Source organism: Podarcis liolepis, assembly GCF_965112155.1.
Source record: "Podarcis liolepis genome assembly, chromosome: 1".
Classification (NCBI taxonomy): domain Eukaryota; kingdom Metazoa; phylum Chordata; class Lepidosauria; order Squamata; family Lacertidae; genus Podarcis; species Podarcis liolepis.
This window is the reverse complement of record NC_139554.1, coordinates 15,619,605-15,641,652: the sequence shown is the minus strand read 5'-3', so window position 1 is coordinate 15,641,652 and position 22,048 is coordinate 15,619,605. Positions and strand designations below refer to the sequence as shown.

General features: G+C 49.6%; 1 protein-coding gene across 1 annotated transcript; it reads right to left on the bottom strand.

Moving 5' to 3' along the window:
- Positions 1–15,143: 15,143 nt before the first annotated feature.
- LOC310711282 (uncharacterized protein) lies at positions 15,144–19,528 on the bottom strand (the record flags this gene model as incomplete). The annotated part of the gene is made up of 3 exons (XM_083513046.1): positions 15,144–16,948; positions 17,844–19,056; positions 19,464–19,528. 2 exons carry the CDS (start codon positions 19,526–19,528, stop codon positions 18,108–18,110), a joined length of 1,014 nt encoding a protein of 337 aa, XP_083369172.1. The 3' UTR covers positions 15,144–16,948; positions 17,844–18,107.
- Between the last annotated feature and the right edge of the window lie 2,520 nt (positions 19,529–22,048).

Genomic DNA, 22,048 nt, shown 5'->3' with positions numbered 1-22,048 from the left:
CTTAACCTGAAACTGTTCTTAACTAGAAGCATGCTTTTGCTAATGGGGCCTCTTGCTGCCGCTGGCACACGATTTTGGTTCTCATCCTGGGGCAAAGTTCTCATCTCGAGGTAACACTTCCGGGTTAGCAGAGTTTGTAACCTGAGGCGTTTGTAACTCGAGGTACCACTGTATTTAATTGGAAAACTTGTGTCACTGGTGATAGCCGAAGACAACAGACTCAACAGACTTCCTTGTTTTCTGGATGCAGGTATAGAAAAGAAACATCAGCACATCTCTCTCTCTCTCTCTCCTCTGTCACAGTCACTGCACTCTATTTACTTGTTGGTTTGCATGGTGATGTGTGATGGTTCTGTTGCCACCTTAAGTGTGTATTTTTTGATGCTGTGTCTGTTTGAATGCCTGACTTCAGGCATGTCTGCATGGAACATTTCCCACATTTCCCCCCCCTGTTTGTTTTCTTGCTTGAAACAGAATGGATTTAACCCTAAGAAGATTATTATTTGTCTGGGCATCAGCTGAACTTTCGTTTTTGAAAGTTTCCTTTGGCTGCCAGCCCAGAGATGTCAGTGCAATAATTTAGCTTTTGCTGATTTAGAAGGCCTAAAATACAGCTGGGTGTGAGTTTGAATAATGAGAGCTCATCTTGCAATTCATATTGTTCCCCATCCAAACTTGGACCACGTTGTCTCAGATTATTTACACACCCACCCCTATCCTTTGGAAAGCACCAGGGCTGTTTCATAGTTCATATTATGTCTTGTTCATGCATGTATTTTAGAGGGGTGGTATTTATATCCTGCTTTTCACTGTAGGACTGTGTTCCCATTACCGCCGTACAGTGAAGTTGTTTCCTACAGGGATGTCTTTACCCTATAATAATATAGGGCCCAATTTAAAGTGCTGTCTTTGACATAAAGCCTTAAATGGCTCAGGACCGTAATACAGTGGTACCTTGGGTTAAGTACTTAATTCATTCTGGAGGTCTGTTCTTAACCTGAAACTGTTCTTAACCTGAAGCACCACTTTAGCTAATGGGGCCTCCTGCTGCTGCCACCCAATTTTTGTTCTCATCCTGAAGCAAAGTTCTTAACCCGAGGTACTATTTCTGGATTAGCAGAGTCTGTAACCTGAAGCGTATGTAACCCGAGGTACCACTGTACCTCAAGGACTGTCTCTCTCCATATGAACCTGCCTGAGATCATCTTATGAGGCCCTCGTTCGTTTGCCTCCTCGACGAGAGGTCTGGAAGTGCCAACATGAGAATGGGCCTTTTCTGCAGTGGCTGCCCATCTGTGGAATGATCTCCCCAGGGAGGTTCTCCTGGTGCCTTCATTATATATTTTTAGGCACCAGGCAAAAACGTTCCTCTTTAACCAGGCCTTTGGTTAAATCCAATGCCCTTTTAAAATGTGTTGGGAAGGGGGCAGGGACAATTGGGTTGTTTTTGTTTTTATGACAGTGGTACCTCGGGTTACATACACTTCAGGTTACATATGCTTCAGGTTACAGACTCCGCTAACCCAGAAATAGTACCTCGGGTTAAGAACTTTGCTTCAGGATGAGAACAGAAATCGTGCTCCGGCAGCGGGAGGCCCCATTGGCTAAAGTGGTGCTTCAGGTTAAGAACAGTTTCAGGTTAAGAATGGACCTCCGGAACGATTTAAGTACTTAACCTGAGGTACCACTGTATTTATTTTGTGTTTTCATATTGTCATTTTATGTTGAGAACCGCCCTGAGACCTGCATTTGTATAGGGCAGTATACAAATTTAATAATAATAATAATAATAATAATAATGATAATAAAATTTATTTATTTATATGTCAGCCATCTGACTGGGTTGCCCCTAGGCAAAGGTGTTCACACCTGGCCAGAGACAGGTGGCTTAAGGACTCCAATTGAGTGAGGCTGTTTTGAGAAGCAATACATCCAACAGTTGTATCTTACAACAAACTACAGGATAATGTAGTTCATCCAGCATGTGAACACGGAATAAAAACCGGCAATGGAAACTCAGTGAGAGCACAACAAATTGTGGAGTGTAAATGCAGCTTAGGTTGCAGGCCAGCTTAACGTCGGAAGAGATAAAAACAAACGACAGGCAAAACACGAGGCGTGAACATTATTGTAACACATTTCTGATCTGATAAGAACCATTTTCTTCTTCTGCCACTTCCGAAAGGCTCGATGAGGACGATGTCTCATACTAAAATTGTGGTTCTGAAAGTTGCTATAGGATATTGAAACATCGTAATTTGTTTTTAAAGGTTCTCGCTGGGGGTGGTCAGAAATTGGGCATCTTTCCACCAAATGTCTGGCTAGCTTTGGAAATGATGGAGCTGTGCTGGGTGCTCAAACATTCCCACTGTGGGCGCACCACAATTGGCACTGAGATTGACTGAAGCTAGGAAAAGCCATTCAAAAGCATAAGGCATGAAGTTGTTTTCTAGCTAGAGATGCTGCAGTGAACATTTCATTTCTTGCCACATTCGCAATGAGGGCATGATGGGGTCCAAATTTCTTCTCCCCCTCCCCATCTTCTCTGCCTCCCCCTCCCCCATTTCCATCCCACCCAGTTACCTGTCTGCTACAACTAGTGTCCCTGTACTGGGTTCTCGATCAAGTAGTGGCCACTGCCAATGGCTTAAAATCATTATAACAGCATGAGCTTCATGCTCAAGTGGTGTATATATATTTTATGAAATAAAAAAATGGAGGGAGGCACCATGTATCGCCACAGGTAGGTTTCACAGACACATCATGCTCCTTGCTGAAATCAAATCTCTGATCGTCATGGTGGTGGTGATATGGAGAAACTTTTTTTTTTTGGGGGGGGGTCAATATACGGTACATGAATATATTGACTTTTTTCAGAGCAGTTCCACAACCCAGAAGTCAAGGGACAAGGACTAGATTACTGCGAAACAAGAAGCCAAGGAACCAGCCCGTTTGTTTATTCAGAAGATATTATTCAAATTATGGAATCTGTTTCCCCAAGATGAAGCGATGGCCATCAACTTGGGACAAATTCACAGAGGATAATATCATCAATGGGTACTAATTCTCATGGCCACGTTCTACCTTCAGCCTTCAATGCACTAGGGCTGGGGTGTCCAACTTCCAAGAGACTGTGATCTACTCCCACTATAAATAAACTGGCAGTGAGCTACTCATTGGATTGACCAGGGTTTTGGGGGATCAGCCAAAGTTGTTGAGCTTTTTTTTGGGGGGGGGAAGAGAAGATCGACCAGGTACATCCCGCAATTGACAGGTAGATCGACCCATTGGACACCCCTGCACTAGGGCGTCCAAACATCAGCTGCTGGGGACCACAGGTGGAAGAGGGCTCTTGTGGTCATCTCTTGCTTGTGGGTTCCCCCTTAAGTATCTAGTTGGCCACAGTGAGAACAGGGTGCTGGACCGCATTGGCCACTGGCCTCATCCAGCTGGACTCTTCTCCTGTTCTTAAATAAGCATTTGCAACCCAGGCTCTCTTCCACAGCTTTTCAGCCCCCAGCTGCTTCCCTTTGCCTTATTATGTCATAATACTTCTTCAACAATAGAAGCCAGAATTCCCCTGTTAGGGTCTAGACGATAGGTCTAGTAACTGCTTCCTTTAACTACTTGTCAGACTTCCTAGCATTCTTGTCTCTCTTCCCTGACCTTCATTGCTATGATGTTTCTTCCCCCCCACCCCAAGTTGCTTGTCCTTCTATCAGGTTCTCTCTCAATCCATTAGCTTAGTCTGCACAGTCCATTAAGCTTACCTGCCTCTAGGATTCCTATCCTTAGCCTCTGGACATTCAGGACCTCTTTCCAATTCTTAGCTTGTGAGTTTTCAATCCCAGCCAAATCGACAATTTCTTCTTCCCTCACAGAAACTGGTCTGGAAATGTGTTCTCCAAAGAATACTCTGCTTCACTCAGACAATCACTGTTAGAGGTTTTACTGCCACAAGCACAATATACTGTAGATAGTACCTAAAAAAAAAATCTATAGGGGAATCTCTCATTTGTTCACTATTGTCAGCAGCTATCTTTCTTCGGAGATGATGGGAGAGTACACCTTTGGGAGTTAAGTCAAATTGTTGGAGAGTTACAGTGCCTGCTGTGGCTGCAGAGACTGTTACAGGAGAGACATGTTTTGTTGCAGCTGGGACAGATGAAGGCGTCCGGTTGTGCTGCTGCAGATGCAACATGGTGTTTCTTCTCTCTGGGCTCCTCCCAGTGCTCATTCCTCCTTTGGTCATTGCTATGGATACACAACCTGTCTGTCTGTCTCCAGGCACCGTGGTCGTCTGCAAGGGATTCCCCCATAGCTGGCTTGATGTTGCCAACCTTCATGTTTGCAGACACCTTTGGCACCTGATGCCAGCTTCCCGCGGAGCACGTCCTTGGGGATCCTGCCATCGTCCATTCTGTGGACATGTCCAAGCCAGCATAGACATCGCTGAGACAGGAATTCGAAAATGCTGGGAAAATGTGGGCTTGGGAGAGCGCATCTTTGCTTGAGACTGTCCTGCTAACAATACAATATTATACAAGCAAGGTCACTTCTTCTTTATCTGCCAATATGCCATTTCACTTTTGCATATCACTATACAGTAGTACCTCGGGTTACAGACGCTTCAGGTTACAGACTCTGCTAACCCAGAAATAATACCCCGGGTTAAGAACTTTGCTTCAGGATGAGAACAGAAATCGTGCTCCAGTGGCGCGGGGAGGCCCCATTAGCTAAAGTGGTGCTTCACATTAAGAACAGTTTCAGGTTAAGAACGGACCTCCAGAACGAATTAAGTTCTTAACCCGAGGTACCACTGTATTAGAAACTGATGCTGCTGTGGGTTAAACCACAGAGCATAGGACTTGCCGATCAGAAGGTCGGCGGTTTGAATCCCCGCGATGGGGTGAGCTCCCGTTGCTCGGTCCCTGCTCCTGCCAACCTAGCAGTTCGAAAGCACGTCAAAGTGCAAGTAGATAAATAGGTACCACTCTGGCGGGAAGGTAAACGGCATTTCCGTGTGCCGCTCTGGTTCGCCAGAAGCGGCTGTCATGCTGGCCACATGACCTGGAAGCTGTACACCAGCTCCCTCAGCCAGTAAAGCAAAATGAGCGCTGCAACCCCAGAGTTGTCTGCGACTGGACCTAACGATCAAGGGTCCCCTTTATATTAGAAACTGGCACCTTGTCCACCTAGACGCCTCTCTCTTCCCAGTGAGTTCTGTTTAGCAAAGGTTGGCGCAACATAAATAAATAAGTGTAGGTAACAAAGCCTTATATAATTTTGCACATTCCTCTTGGCTGAAGTAGTCTAGTATTATGCTAGTTTCTATGCAGAGAACTCTAGCTTGCAATTGACCTATCCCTGCCCTTTAGCTGAGCCAAGCGAGCTTATCCTCAGCTCTGCTCTATTTGCCTGTCACGAAATAACTTTAAAAAGTCCCCAGCAACCCAATGTTTTCCCTACAGGAAGTGTCCTTGCTCTGCTGGGGGTTAATGGCTCTTCCTTTGCTCCCCAATGTTCACCAGCGATCTGAGCTATCTTCTGTCTTCTCTCTGCCATAGCCCAGCAGCCAAGTTCATTATCATCAACAGAACTGCTCTATAAGGACATAAAGAAGAGCCTTCTGGATCACGCCAATAACCCATCGAGTCCAGCATCCTGTTCTCACAGTGGCTGACCAGATGCTCGTAGAAAACGCACAAGGCAGATTCAGGCATTAATGCATTCTTCTTTCCTGCAGTTTCCAGCAATGGGCAAAGGGCATTTCCTTTGTTATGGGTTTATCGCCACACTGCTAAGAAAACAAATGAATAGCCCTCAATAGCACACACACACACACACAAATATGGCACGGCCAGTGGATAATATTTATTAGGCAAAAGAAAGTTATGTACTGTACATGTTATCTAGCATTTGAGACAAAAGGTATTCGCTTATTGGTGGAGTTATGAAAGCCTATGCAGTGGTACCTCAGGTTAAGTACTTAATTCGTTCCGGAGGTCCGTTCTTAACCTGAAACTGTTCTTAACCTGAAGCACCACTTTAGCTAATGGGGCCTCCTGTTGCTGCCGCGCTGCTGGAGCCTGATTTCTGTTCTCATCCTGAAGCAAAGTTCTTAACCTGAAGCACTATTTCTGGGTTAGTGGAGTCTGTAACCTGAAGCATATGTAACCAGAGGTATCACTGTATAGGATTTGGGTTCAGCAGCCACCAAGTGTCTTTTCTTCAACAGCTTTTTGACCTTCGACTCTAGGGTGAGATTGTTTCACTTCTTAATTTAGTGATCTAATCAGGGTTTGGATTCATGCTGTTCGGATCCCCGATTATCGTCTTCCAAAGCAACTACTCTATTCCCAACTTAAGAACGGAAAGCGAAATGCTGGTGGACAACAAAAGAAGTTTAAAGTCGCTCTCAAGGCAAACCTAAAAATAAATGTAGTATAAGCACTGGTAACTGGCAAACACTGGCCTGCGAGCGCTCCAACTGGAAAACAGTCTTTACCAAAGGTGTTGTGGACTTTGAAGAAGCACAAACTCAGGGTGAAAAGGAGAAACGAGCTAAGAGGAAGGCACGTTTGGCAAAACCTCTCCGTGATCAACTCCCACCCGGAAACCTGTGTCTCATCAAGAGTCCCATCATCCTCTAGCAATTGAGCCATCAACCTATCACTTGTGGAAAGAAAATAACTGAATATGTTAACAAAGTGGCTATCTGCTGCCGAGGAAAAAAATACAATTTGGGTTTGATTATAGTTTGTAACAGGGCTTTTCTTCAGCCAGAACTTGTTTCCGGCACCTCTCAGTTGGACGCCGTTGCCATTCTAAGAGAACCTGGGCGGTGTTCATGGTGAGTTCTGGCACCTCTTTTTGCACAAAAATAGCACTGATTTCTAGAAATAGTGATATGGGGAGAGGACACACTCTATGGTGCACATCAGGAGCAACTGTGGTTAGTTATGGCACTGTGTCCAACTATGTAACTAGTCAGAGTAAGCTTATTAAAACCAGTGGACCTGTTCGTCAGATCACTTTGTTTTGATTGGTCTACTAACACCGGATATAATTCTTTCTCTTCATATATAGTGGTACCTCGGGTTAAGAACTTAATTCGTTTTAGAGGTCCGTTCTTAACCTGAAACTGTTCTTAACCTGAAGCACCTGCTGCCGCTGTGCCGCCACTGCACAATTTCTGTTCTCATCCTGGGGCAAAGTTCTTAACCCGAGGTATTATTTCTGGGTTAGCGGAGTCTGTAACCTGAAGCGTCTGTAACCTGAAGCACCTGTAACCCGAGGTAACACTGTACTTGATTCGTTTCAGTTACACACACCAAATGACCCCTGGGTTGCTAATGAGTAACTTTGAACCCTGATTAGATCATGGTATCAAACACTTCCCAGCACTGGCTAAAGGCTAACTTTTTTCAGTGTAGTAATGACTCGTTTTCATTTTAGCTTTCATTTGCGATGCTCCTTCTTCCTCTTCTTGTCTGCATCTCAGGCGATTGCGTACAACTCGGCACATGAGGTGGAAAATCCCAAAGGCCCTCTTGCCTTGCGGAATACATTTGCCACCCTCTAATGACGCCCCACGCATGCTGCAAAGCGATGCATGCCTCTGCCCCATTCTGCGCAGGACCAGCCATGCTGAACATTTTCTCTCATCGTTCCCCAACCTGGTGCCATTCAGATGTTTCGGACTCCAACTCCCATCAGCCCCAGGCATCATGACCAATGGTCAGGGTGGTTGGAAGTTGTAGTCCAAAACATCTAGAGGGCACCACATTGGAGAATGCTGTTCCTTCTTAGCCTTCTTTACCTTACCCTTTACCTTACCCAATTAAAACCTTACGAATGGGGTAACTGTGCCCCTGAAGGAGCAGGTGTGCAGCCTGGGAGCCATTTTGGACTCACAGCTGTCCATGGAGGCACAGGTCAATTCTGTATCCAGGGCAGCTGTTTACCAGCTCTATCTGGTACGCAGGCTTGAGACCCTATCTGCCTGTGGACTGCCTCGCCAGAGTGGTGCATGCTCTAGTTATCTCCCGCTTGGACTACTGCAATGCACTCTATGTGGGGCTACCTTTGAAGGTGATCCGGAAACTACAACTAATCCAGAATGCGGCAGCTAGACTGGTGACTGGGAGTGGCCGCCGAGACCACATAACACTGGTCTTGAAAGACCTACATTGGCTCCCAGTACGTTTCCGAGCACAATTCAAGGTGTTGGTGCTGACCTTTAAAGCCCTAAATGGTCTCGGCCCAGTATATCTCCACCCCCATCGTTCTGCCCAAACACTGAGGTCCAGCACCGAGGGCCTTCTGGCAGTTCCCTCACTGTGAGAAGCCAGGCTACAGGGAACCAGGCAGAGGACCTTCTCGGTAGTGGCACCCTCCCCGTGGAACGCCCTCCCACCAGATGTCAAAGAGAACAACAACTACCAGACTTTTAGAAGACATCTGAAGGCAGCCCTGTTTAGGGAAGCTTTTAATGTTTGATGTATTACAGTATTTTAATATTTTTTTGGAAGCCACCCAGAGTGGCTGGGGAAACCCAGCCAGATGGGCAGGGTATAAGTAATAAATTATTATTATTATTATTATTATTATTATTATTATTATTATTATTATTATTACCAGATGTTCCTCCTTTTACAGAGATACTGGAGTCCTTAAAAACAGCAGACAAAGTGATGACGATCCTGTTTTTGGACTATACTTTTCAAATTGCAGATGGAGACTCTTATGACTGAGTGGTCCTGCATACGAGTATATTGGGAAGAAGGTTTGGCCAGAATATTCCCCCTTGACTTCTGTATTTCTGCAGGCAAAGAACTGTATGGCTTTGGAGTTTCTTCATATGGTAGAAGGTGTACATGAGACCTCTCCTGCAGGCTGAAATAGCATGAACCAAAACGAAAGAGAACAAGGCCGAGGTCTCCCTCGATTCATTTTTTTCTAAATAGAAACATGCACTTCATTTATTTTTCATATGCACAATAATTCTAACATATTAAGCTTACGGTCACCAGCGAATTTGCTAGCCATTAAGTCCAGCTGAGCTCACAATTTAACAGTCCCATAGTGATCGTGTACGCACTGGTTTTCATGGCAGGGGGTGGCATGAGGAATGCGAAGCAGAGATGGGAGCTCAGAATTGGCCTCAAGGCAACAGCCACTCAAATGGGGACGCTAAGCCAAGCACCAAACCAAATCCAAGTACCATTATAGGTGTTAAGTCGTGGGTTGACATAGCAGCCGGCACAGCGATTTCTTCAAGTAGCTCTTTATTAAGGTAAGCTGGAATAGAACTGAGAGCGAACAGCTCAGCCGGCCTGTATTTATAGGCAGCCGGCTGTCAACATTGTAACCACAACAGCCCAGAGTTCCCGCCTAAAATAACTGCCGCGGACCTGAGTGAAAACTATCTACAGACCTGAGTGAAAACTATATACAGTATCCCCCTGTTGGCCCAGGGTGAAACTACACTACATAACACCCCTCCCCACCGAGATAAGGCGTTAGTTACAATCGTAATGGTTTCCTTATATACAGCACTACGCGTAATGGTTCAATTAAGCACAAAAGCATATCGGTTACATTTCCCATACTTAGACCAACAGTGATACCTGTCCAACAACATAGTCCTTTAAATAAGTTGGGCGCTTGGAAACTCTGCCAGACCGCCGGGGACTGGTAGCCAAGTCCGGAGGGCCACACAGTTCTCGCTGAGGCTGTGGTGCGACCCTAGGTGGCGTTGGGACCAACTCCCCTGGATCCGCTGCTGTGGGTGGAGCCTCCGCAAGTGGAGTGGTCTGAGTCTGTTCTGAAACGGCTTGGTTCGGCTCCACGCTGGCAGTTTGCGAGGGAGGTGTAGGTGGGGCCTCGCCATCTGTACGTGTCTCTTCTGGAACCGCAAGCGCAGTTGGGGGCACCTCGGTAGTGTCCAAATCCCCAACCCTGCGCCTAAGCTGGTCTATGTGCCGTCGCCACAAGCGTCCGTCTTCGAGTGCCACCTGGTACGAGCGAGGTCCAGTGACTCCCACTACTGTGGCTGGCACCCAAGGGATGTCCCCCACATAGTTCCGGGCAAAGACCTGGTTTCCTGGGACAAATGACCGTGGTGCGTTGGCACAGCCTGGGGGTTCAGCCACGGCAAAGTCTGGGTGTAGCCGGTCGAGCGGTGACCTGAGGCGGCGGCCCATAAGCAGTTCAGCAGGACTCCTCCCTGTGGCCGCATGAGGGGTGATGTGTTGCACGAACAAGTATTCGGCGACCCGCTCATGCCATTCTCCCCGGTCCAGGCGCGCCAGTGCCTCTTTTGTCGAGCGCACCATTCTTTCCGCTTGCCCGTTGCTGGATGGATGAAAGGGTGCCGTTAGGGCATGGCGGATGCCCAGTCCCAAAAGATACCGCTCAAACGTGCCTGACGTGAACTGCGGTCCGTTGTCAGAGACAAGGACATCAGGACACCCATGCGTTGCAAACAGGCCTCGCAGCACCCGGATGACAGCTTCGGTAGTGGTGGAGGGCATCAGGGCGACCTCCAGCCATTTGGAATAGGCGTCCACCACTACCATAAAGGTCCGGCCGTGAAAGGGGCCAGCCAGATCGATGTGCACCCTCGACCAGGGTGTCTTTGGCGTCTCCCAGGTGTGTCCCTTAGCTGCCGGTGGTGCAGGCCTCGACTCCTGGCACGCTTGACAGGCGGACACCCAGGCAGTGATGGCATCGTCCATATTAGGCCACCAGACGTAACACCGAGCCAACGCCTTCATTTTGACAATTCCCGGGTGGCCAACGTGCAGAGCCTCCAGGACGCGCTGACGGAGTCCCTGGGGAATCACGACGCGGTCTCCCCACAGCAGGCAGCCGCGATGAGCTGAGAGTTCATGTTGTCTGGTTGCGAAGGGCTGGAACTCCGATGCAAAAGGCCCTTGTGGCCACCCCCTCCACACCCAGTTGAGCACCCGGCTGATGGTGCGATCCTGGGCAGATGCGGAGGCCACAGTGGCAGCCGATACAGGCGCTGCCGGAAGATCCTCAATCAGAAGGAGTGATGAAGCTGGAGCCGGGTCTTCCACAAATGCTGGAAGAGGGCAACGGCTGAGGGCGTCGGCATGGCCCATCGATTTCCCCGGGCGATGGATGAGCCGGTAGTGGTAGGCAGCCAGGAAAATAGTCCATCGCAGCATGCGTGGTGAGAGGACCGGTGGAGTTGGACGATCACCGGCGAGGAGGCCCAGGAGTGGCTTGTGGTCAGTGATGAGGTCAAAAACCCTGCCATAGAGGTATTCATGGAACCTCTTCACTCCAGCCACAAGTGCCAATGCCTCCTTGTCGAGCTGGCTGTAATTCCGTTCCGTTGGAGATAGTGTCCTGGAAAAGTAGGCGAGCGGTGCTTCTCTTCCATCTGGAAAACGGTGACTAAGGACAGCACCGATGCCAAAAGGTGAGGCGTCGCAGGCAAGGACCAGCGGCCTGGATTCACTGTACTGTACCAGCACACTGTCTGAAGAAAGGAGAGCCTTGACCGCGTTGAAGGCTGCCGTCTCCCGATGACCCCAGGCCCAAGGCGTCTTAGTGCTAAGGAGTCGGTGAAGAGGCTCAGCCACTGTGGCTTTGTGGGGCAGGAACATGTTATAAAAGTTCAGCAGCCCCAGGAATGCCTGCAACTCCGTTTTGTTCTTTGGGGTGGGGGCCTGCTGGATAGCGCGGATCTTGGATGTGGTTGGATGAAGACCGGAGGCATCGATAAGATAGCCCAGGAACTCTACCTGTGGAACGGCGATCTGGCACTTGTCCCTCTTTACCTTGAGCCCGGCCTCCTGGAACCTGGTCAGCACGGCACGGAGGCGCTCGAACAGCTGCTGGTGTGAGTCTGCAGACACCAAGACGTCATCAAAATATGGAACCACGCCCGGAAGCCCTTGCAGGAGACGCTCCATAAGGCTTTGGAAGATGCCAGGAGCCACACTCACCCCGAACTGCAACCGGCGGCAACGGAAAGCCCCCCGGTGGGTGACGATCGTCTGGGCTTCAGCAGTGGCATCATCGACTGGCAGTTGTTGATAGGCTTGGGCAAGGTCCAGCTTAGCGAAGACCTTACCCTCACCCAGGGAATGCAGCAGGTGTTGGACAACAGGAACCGGATAAGCGTGCTGCTGAAGTGCCTTGTTGATCGTGCACTTGTAGTCAGCGCAGATTCTCACCGACCCATCTGGCTTGACAGGCGTGACGATGGGGGTTTCCCACTTTGTGTGGTCAACCGGCTCCAAAACTCCTTGGGCGATCAGTTTGTCCAGTTGTTCGTCCACCTTAGCCTTGAGAGCAAAGGGAACCCGGCGTGGCTTTAGCTTGATGGGGGCGACTTGTGGATCAAGGCTAAAGGAGATGGGCGTACCTGTATATTGGCCCAAGGTGCCGTCAAAAACCTCAGCAAAGTCTTTGACCAGACCCTCAGTCTCTGCGTTAGAGATGCAGTTGATGCCGGTGACTTCCAGGCCGAGGGCATCAAACCAGTCTAGCCCTAGGAGGCTTGGCCGCTGACCTTCGACCACCACCAACCGGAGCAGGCCCGAAAAATCCTTGAAGGCGATCCGGAACCGGCCAACGCCCACCACGGGAATGTCGTTTCCCTGGTAGTCTCTCAGGTGTACGCGGTGAGAGTCGAGTTGCCTTTTGGACACTCTGGGTACCAGTCTTTTGATGGTGCTCCATGACACGATGGACAGGGCAGACCCGGTGTCGATCTCCATGTCACATGGAGCTCCTTCAATGAGCACCGTGACGTTCAGCTTGCGTCGCGTAGGCGAGTCGGTTTGGCCAATCGTGGTTCCAGACGGGCAGCGGCAGTTGGTGAGAGCAAAACAACTTTCCTTGGCAGACTGGAGTGAAGACTTGGACTTGCGAGTCGATGAAGGGGGGATGTCAGACGGAGCCGATCGGCAGACCTTAGCGATGTGGCCCCTTCTGGAACACTTCCTACAGATGGCGTCTCTGAATCGACACTTGGCACGGGAATGGTTGCCTCCGCAGCCAGCACATTCCGGTTGGCCCTTGGACTTCTGTTGGAACTTCCTGCGCTCCCGCTTTGTCTGGTGCACGTCATCGTCTTCACTGGAGGATGCCTCATCACTGCTGGCCTCTTCATGATGCACCGGAACTGGCTCCCTAGCAAGACGCGGGCTGCTGGACTTGCGGATCTCCTGGGCGGAGCGTTCAGCAGCTTCTGAGGCCACAGCCTCCTCAATGGCTTTCTGTAGCGTGAGGTCTGGCTTGGCTAGGAGGCGCCGTTGCAGATGGATGTCCCGGACCCCGCAGACGATTCGATCCATCAGGGCATCGTCTAAGTCTCGGAACTCACAGTGCATTGCAGCCTGTCGCAGGGCGGTGGTGTAGTTGTTGATTGACTCCCCCTCTGCCTGGTTCCGGTGGTAGAACGCATGGCGGGCAGCAATCTTGGACGGCTTTGGTGCGTAGTGGTTGTGGAGCTTCTCTTGGATCGTGTCCCATGGTGTTGCCTGGACTGCTTCAGGCGCAACCAACGCTCGGGCCGTCTCAAACACCTCAGGCCCACAGAGGCTGAGGAATAGGCCCCGCTTCCGCTCCTGTGATACTTCTGTCAGCTCGTTGGCTTGGAGGTAGCAGTCGAACCGAGCGAGGTAGGAGTCCCATGATTCAGAGGCTGGCGCAAAAGGCGGTAGAGGCACAAGTGAAGCCATGATTCCGATGCCGGCGTGAAGGGCGATGGATGGAACACAGTGCTCTAGCCAGAACAGTCAGCTCTGAATTGGTTCTGCCCAGTGATTTCGCTCAGTGATTTCGCTCTGTGATTCAGCTCAGTGATTCAGCTCAGTTCAGAGGCTGGCCGCATCTGGCTGTGCTCTGATGTCCATCCATCCCACCTTCGTCGCCAGTGTTAAGTCGTGGGTTGACATAGCAGCCGGCACAGCGATTTCTTCAAGTAGCTCTTTATTAAGGTAAGCTGGAATAGAACTGAGAGCGAACAGCTCAGCCGGCCTGTATTTATAGGCAGCCGGCTGTCAACATTGTAACCACAACAGCCCAGAGTTCCCGCCTAAAATAACTGCCGCGGACCTGAGTGAAAACTATCTACAGACCTGAGTGAAAACTATATACAGTATCCCCCTGTTGGCCCAGGGTGAAACTACACTACATAACAATAGGTACCTAGGAAGCTGGTCTGAAATCAGACCATTGGTCTACCTAGCTCCATATTTCCTACACTGACCAGCAGTGGAACCTGCCTATGTTCTCAGGTGCAAAAGTCCTGTTCTGCAGTAAGGACTAGCATGCTGCTCCCCTCACTGTGTTTCAGTTCAGTTTTGTGTGTTGCTGTGCACCTGGCCACGTTTCCATGTTGCCCCTTGCCTAGTGGGTGGAGATATATTTGTCCGCTGCGATTTGCCTGCCTGGTTACCCCCATCCCTCCACCTACATCGCCTCCTTTCTTGAGCAAACTTGTGAAAAGCTAAGCCTAGAGGTACTTGGAGCTAGGAAGCCAGAGCTTCGTATTATGGGCTAGAACAGGGGTCAGCAACCTAAGGAAGCTCCTGCAGCCAATAATAATAATAATAATAATAATAATAATAATAATAATAATAATAATAATAATATATTATTTATACCCTGCCCATCTGGCTGGGCTTCCCCAGCCACTCTGGGCGGCTTCCAACCGAATATTAAAAACAACACAGCGTCAGACATTAAAAACTTCCCTAAACAGGGCCACTTTCAGAGTTGTCTTTAAAAAGCAAAATAGTTGTTTATTGCCTTGATATCTGGTGGGAGGGCGATCCACAGGGCAGGCGCCACTACCGAGAAGGCTGGTGTTATGTGGTCTCGGCAGCCACTCCCAGTCATCAGTCTAGCTGCCGCATTCTGGATTAATTGAGTTTCCGGGTCACCTTCAAAGGTAGCCCCACGTAGAGCGCACTGCAGTAGTCCAAGCGGGAGATAACTAGAGCATGCACCACTCTGGCAAGTGTGGCTGACCAGATTGCCTGCAGGAAAGCTGCAAGCAGAACCCGGGTGCAAGAGCACTATTCCTGGATCCTGTGGTTTCCAGCAACTGGTATTCAGAAGCATTGATGGGCATTGATAGCCTTGTCCTCTGTGATGCCAACTTTATTTTCACTACCCAAGCAGTTGGAAATTTAAGCATCGCTTTCATCCCTCGGGAGGTTGTGGACTCTTCTTCCTTGGAGGTTTTTAAGCAGAGGTTGGATGGTCATCTGTCATGGATGCTGTAGTTGAGATTCCTGCATCGCAGGGGGTTGGACTAGATGCCCCCAGGGGTCCCTTCCAACTCTACAATGCTATGATTCTATGACCTGTGTATGTGCACAGAGGACACGCACCCCCTGCCATGGGAGAGAAAGTTGGTGATGCAAACTTGCAAATTATTCAGTCCATAATTGGATTTAATAAGGCTACAGTTTGGACCGAAGCTAGCTGGTGTGTGTGTGTGGGGGGGGGAATGCATCAAACTACGTATTTCACAAAAAAACCACACCCCTACAGGATACCTCTGGTGAAGAACATGGCAGCTTGGCTGCCTCTGGGGGAAAACTACCACTAGCAGGTGACACCTTGCTTTCAGGATTTGCACCAGCTACCAATCTGAAACCAGGCCAGGTTCAAGTTGTTGGCCCTATAATATGATGCCCTGTACAGCTCAGGGACAGGTTTCTTGAGAGATCGACTTTCCTCCTTATATACCCAGTAGATTGCTGTGGTCTGAGGGAGAGATTCCCCTGCAAGATCCAAAGATCTTAGAAGTGCGTTCCGCAGTAATTCCGTGGAGGGCTTTTAATGTGGCGACCCCCGTTTTGTGGAACAGAATTCCTGTCAAGATTTGACAGGCAACCACCAGCAGCGTTTTCTGGAAACAATTCAGGACATTTCTGTTCTGACAGCCTCCCCCGTTGGATGAACGGGTCTTTATGTGGGTCCACTTGTTAGTCATATTTTAAATGCATCTGTTGCTCCTGAGTTTTTCACCGTTTCTAACCACCTTGTGTGTTAATCGCTTTGAGAGGGTGGTTTAGAAGACAGCTGATAAATAAATGGTAATAATAATAATAATAATAATAATAATAATAATAATAATGTATTCACAGGCTTGGTCTCTGCCTCCTTCCTTTACCTTTCACCTGCATCTCTGGAGGGTACCACACACTACTGGCAGAGCATCCTACACAACACAACACAACAAAACACAAAACACATGAGATGTGTGGGAGGCAAGCCCAACAATGCGCATAAGCTTGTTGTACTTTTGCAACCCAACCGATCACAAAGTTACACGTCGTAAGAAAAATATTAGAGAGAGACATTGCGAACGAACATGTACTTAATCAGTAGTCCCTGCCGTCACTGTCACTGTGGCAAAAATGTATTTTTCAACCATTTGTTGGGTGGGTGGGGAACTAAACAAAACTCTCTACAGAAAAGGGGTTGGGAGTAGAGAAAGAAATTTATTCAAAGTGTTCAGAAGGGGACTGTTGCTTACTGAACTTAATATCACATGGTGGCCAAGGGTTTTCTGTGCCCCTTCACTTTAACCCTTTTAAAAAAAAGTTCATTGCAGAGGGCACAAGGCTCTTGGCTTCTGGTTGGCCAAGGTTTCCAGAATGCTGTTGTTCCCAAAGTTGGGGGCGGCACATCCATGAGGCAAGGTGAAGTGACCGCCTCAGGCTGAGGGCCAGATTCGCAGATCCCAATCAGATATTTATTCCTCCCTTGTCCCTGATGTAGATCTTAACTCACCCTTTCTTCTCTGGCAGGGAGAGGGCACCATTTTGTGTTTCACCTCGGGTGCCAACGCTGGCCAAGGCATTCTGGGAAGTGTCGCCAGGAGGAAGTGGTGCAAGACCCTCTCTGCTACTTCCTGCTGAGACCCGGTAAAGCAGATTCCCTCCTAAAAAAATCAAGAGAAATTCTGCCATTGTCCTGAAAGCAGCAGCAGATTGGCCCAGTTTTTGCAAGAGGGCAATATTTGGGGGTGGGGATCTTGTGTGAGTGTGATTTCAGCCCAGCTATAAGTGTGACATTTTGGGTTGTTGCTTAGGCTGACTACACCACCTGAGACCCAGAACCCAAATTTCAGTGTTCAGTTATGAAACATATTGTGTGCCATTGAGTAATGCCTGCCCTGCTTCCACATAACTCGACTGGAAAATAAGTAGTGATGGAACACTGGCTAGCCCAGCCTTTGCCAACTTGGTATCTCTGCCAGATGTTTTGGACCACAACTTCCATCACCATGGCTGTGGTGGTCTTAAACATCTGGAGGGCACCCGGTTGGTGAAGGTTGGGCTAGATTAGTAACTGGTGGAAAAATATTTTCGATACAAACTGCAAATGGCAAGTGTCGTCATAGAAGAGGCATGCCCTTTCAGGGTGAGAATGAAGGGACATCTAAGTGGGTGCCTCTTATGAATCATCCTCGCGTCACCCCAAAACTAATCATGCCTTTTCACTTTGGAACAACTGAACAACTCGAACTCACAGGCACGTTTATGCCTATTTAATCGTTTACAGCACACACCTATGTCTGCTTGTTCAGAACAGGTTCCACAATGTGCAGTGGGGCTTAGTAAATTAAAAAGCACTCTAGTTCAAATTGAAGAATTGTGGTTTTGTACGTGTACGTGTGTTGTTGTGTTTTTTTTAAAAAAGGAGCATGCTCAGAATTGTCCCTTCTACGCCTCCTTGCCTAGTGGGTCACACCCACTAGTGCGAATGGAATGCAGCAGGATGCACACACACACACAAAATACCTCCCAAACTGCGGAAAGCAGTTCCCCGTTTACCTTAAGGACCGGAAGACCAACGTGCAAGAGCAACACAGTGGAAGAGCAACGACTGGGTAACGCTGGAAACCACCAGGCCTGCAAGGAACCGGGTCCCCAGTGCAAGGAGGGCGGAGCGCTCAGCACATGCTCAGAGGTGCCACTCTCGCCATCGGCTTTTCACAGCAGCAGGCTTATAAATCCCGGCGGGGTGTGTGTGTGTGTGTGTGTGTGTGTGCACGCGCGCAAGAGAGGAAAAAGCGCACCCCCGAAGCCATTCCTGGCCTACTGCTGGCTGGGTGGGGGGCACCCTCTCCCGATGCCTCCCCGCGCGCTTGCTGCAAGAGAAAGGCGGGCCGGATCGTGCGAGACGGATTGAATGAAATCCCTCCGGGAAGAGCGGCTCGCCCCTTCCACTCCCCCCACCCCCCGCTGCTTCTCTCTTTGCTTGGCAGGGCAGGCAGCCAGTCCGCTGCGCCGGCCGCCCAGAAAAGGGGCTGGCGCGCGCCTGCCGGAGTCCCTCCCCGCCTGGCTTGCGACGGCGAGCTGCTTGCCGCGCCTGCTGTCTGGCGCTTGTGCTTTTGCGCCGTAGCGAGAAGCCGGGCAGGGCGAGAGAGAGAGAGAGGGGAAGGGAACGCGGCGTGCCGGGGATTTCCAGCCTGGGCTTCGGGAGGGCGGGAGAGGAAGTGCGGGGCGGGGTGAGGGAGAGAAAGAGAGCCGGGGCAGCGCACCAGGGACTTTCCAGGCAGCCGGAGCGAGGCGGCGGCTGCTGCTGCGTTTGGCTGGGCTGCTGCTGGTGCAGCAGGAGGCGGCGGCGGCGCTGGTAGCGAAGGCTCTTTTCTCCTCCGTCTCCCCTTCCCTTCGCTTCCTTTCCTCGGGCAGGGAGAGGAGAGAAGGAAGCAGGTAGGGCAGCCGGGCTGTTGCGCCCCTCGAGGCGCAGGCGGAATCCGGGGAGAGGAGGCGAGGGGGGTCCCCTCCGGCTGAGGAGGCGGTGTGTGTGCGAGTGTGCGCGCGCGCAGGGGTGCCCGTGTGTGTTTTGTGTGTGTGTGTGTGTGTGTGGCGGGCGGGGGGCGCCTCTGGTCTGCTGGCTGCTCCCGCCGCTGCTGCTGCATTTGCGCGCAGGCTGTGAGGGGAAGGAGGTGGTGGATGCCGGAGGTCCTTTCCGGAGCCTCCGCGGGGGAAAGGGAAGGGGGCGTGAAGGAGGAGGAGAGGGGCGGCTGGGTGGCCGGGCAGCCTTCATGGTGGCGCCGCCTCGGCTCCTGGGCTGGAGCTGCTGCTGCGAAGGGCTGGCAGGGCGAGAGCCGAGGAAGGTCGGCGGGCTGGGCTGCGCCGCGGCGGGCAGGAGCGCGCGAGGAGCCGTCGGGGCTGCCTGAGGGTGCGCGAGGGGACGCCCGCTTGCCCGCCCCCCGCTCCCGCTTCGCGGCTGTTGCTTCGCTCTCCCTCTCTGGCGCCCCCCCAACCCACCCCCTCATTCCACTCGAGGCACCTGCCCGCCAAGGGGGTCTGCGCCCGGGAACTATGCAGGGACCCAGTTGCTTCTGCTGCTCAGTCCCATTCGGTCTCCATGCTTTGACTGCCGAGGAAAAGGCTTCTGGGGCTCAGAGGTAGATTCCATTCGCCCGCTGCTCTTGCTGCCCTTGCTCTCGACGCCAGGAGCAAATGCTTGCTTCTGAGCCGCTGGCTTTGCTCAGATCTCCCAAGTTCATCCTTCCAGCTGTTTGCTGCTATCGCTGCTCGCCCCCCAGCCCACCCCCGCCGCTTCAGTCTGCCCCGGTGCTTGCTTTGGAGACGGGGGCGCGCGCGCCTGTGTGTGCATTATTGCTCTTTGAGAGAGACTACTTTGGAAGGCCGGGAAAAAACCCAAACACCTTAACGTCTCGGTGTTGGAAAGTGGATCAGACCAGTAAGTCTTTTTTTTAAAAAAAAATTTAATTCAGAATGGTTTATATGTAATATGTGGGTTGCTGGTGAAGGAAGCATGCTTCGACCCCCCCCTCCTCTCCCTCTCCCATTGCTGTGCCTTAAAGGTGTCTCTGCATGCATTTGATGTGCTGTTTGAATGCAGAATGCTCTCTTAATTTCTGACTCCCTCCATATGCAGTCCGTGTGGGCGGGCCGTAGGTATTTAAAGGGGAAGGTGTCTTGCCTTGCAAACCTTTTATTGGGGTGGGGGGTTGTTTTAATTCACTTGTGGCAAACTCCTGTTGTATCCACATTGCATGTTCCCACAGGCTAAACCTTTTTATTTCTTGGCTTGGTTGCTTCGCGGTGACTGCACTGATGCTTGCAGTAGTTTGCATGTTGAATTTCAATCAGTGGTAGCAGCCTTGCAGGGTAAGGGAACATTGCAGTTGCAAGTGGAGGGAGAGCTCTAGGACAAGATATTACAGATAAATTATCTGTAATATGGGTACGTGCATCCTCTCCTGTTGGAAAAACAACAACCCCTTGTGTGTGTGTCTGTGTGCTCTTTCATAGGAATAGCCTTGTAGCCAGCGCGGAAGAAGGAGCTCTTCTGTAAAGGACACAGAAAGAAAGGTATCTATTATGGCCTTTGCACATTATGAATTGGTTTGCCGTTTGCAACCCACGGTGCTTTTTAGATGTGCATGGTTTTAACATGTGGGGAATGCTAACTTGTGTATGATTACGTCATGTCGTAGTGTAACAAAAGGGAATGGGGTTTTTAAAAGTTTTATCCTGAGTCATTCCTCTGCAGACGAAATATTTTGTTAAAAGCAGTAACTGCTATGTTTTTGTGCCCCCCTCCCCCGTAAGGCAGGAAGGAAAAGCCAGTAACTGATCAGTCACAGAGATGTATATTTAGATAATGCTTGGAGGTATGATTAAACTTGGAAAATCGTAGTTCGCTTAGCATTCTGGTCATGTCTCCATAGTGTTGTACCAGGGTATTGCTGATAGAGGATTTGTATGGGGCTTCCAGCTGCAGGAGCCCTTGCTTCCAGCTGTAGTTAAGCCTCTTTGGACTTACCATTTCCCAGTAGCAGTATGGGAAGGATCCGCAACGCATCATCAGGGTTTTTTGTGTTTTTTTAAGGATATTGAATGCTTGTGTATTTGTGTGTGTGTGTAAGGGTGAGGGGGGATGAAGAGTTGTCAGTCTGTTGGCGATGGCTGAACGTTGTGCATTGTGATCAATGAGTTTACAGAAAAGCATTACGTGTTATACTACTTTTAAGGGATGCATTTTTGGGCTCTATTTTGCCTGTTACTGACCTAGGTGACTGAATTTCTATTGACGTCTTTGAGGCTAGGATTGCACCAGTGGTATTGTAATCCTAAAGTACGGTCCATAAAGGGGTGTAGCTTCTATTCTAGCATATGCTGTTGAATTGCAGTACTATGAATGGCTTTCAACATGGATTCTGACCCTGGCTGCTTAGTGCAAAATGCTTATTTCAAATAGTTACTGGGGGTGTATGATAGCTGAATTGCAACCTATGAATACGTTTTCATCTACAGATGTCTTCCCCCCTCCCCACCCCACAATCTCGTTGAATCACTGAGGTCCAGCTTATGGTTTTGAATTGGCATATATTTTGCTCTTTAAAATAAGAGAAGGCAGTTTTTCAAAGTTACATTTTCTGGATTAAGACGCTTGTGAATATAGCATGCGTGCATTTAGTTTAAAGTGCTTATAGGAAAGACATTAAGCGTATGAGGCAAAATCACTTTCGTGTCTGAACGTGTGGTTTCTTGGTCTTGTTGGGAAGCCCCTGAGAATACTGGTTAATAATGGAAACAGTGATCTTACTTGAGGTTAGGCAGCTAAAGTTATCTTCGTAGTTAGGATTTTGCACATGCTTCTAAATGCAAGCTGTGTTCATTGTTGTTGTATGGTATGTTAGCGAAATGCTTTTTGGTTCAGTAGCACCGAACACTTAACATGTTCTGCGTATGGTGGCAAAGGAGCCAATCCAGCATGCGGGTGAAGAAGGATACTGACATCCATAGCTTTCCTGGAATACAGCAGTAAGGAAGGCTGATCTTTTGTGACAGCTGGACACAGACATTCTGGAAGTGAAATAGGCAGGCGAATTTGGGATTGCCGTACACGAGACATTTCAGTTGAATTAATGTGTATGTTATTGTCATCTAGTCATCAGTGGGTATGAAACACATCACGGCGTTAAAAGCAAGGAATTCTGTAGTAATTGTCAGCGTGTAGTAAGATGCCTAAGAACTGGGCTGGATCCAGCCGAAGG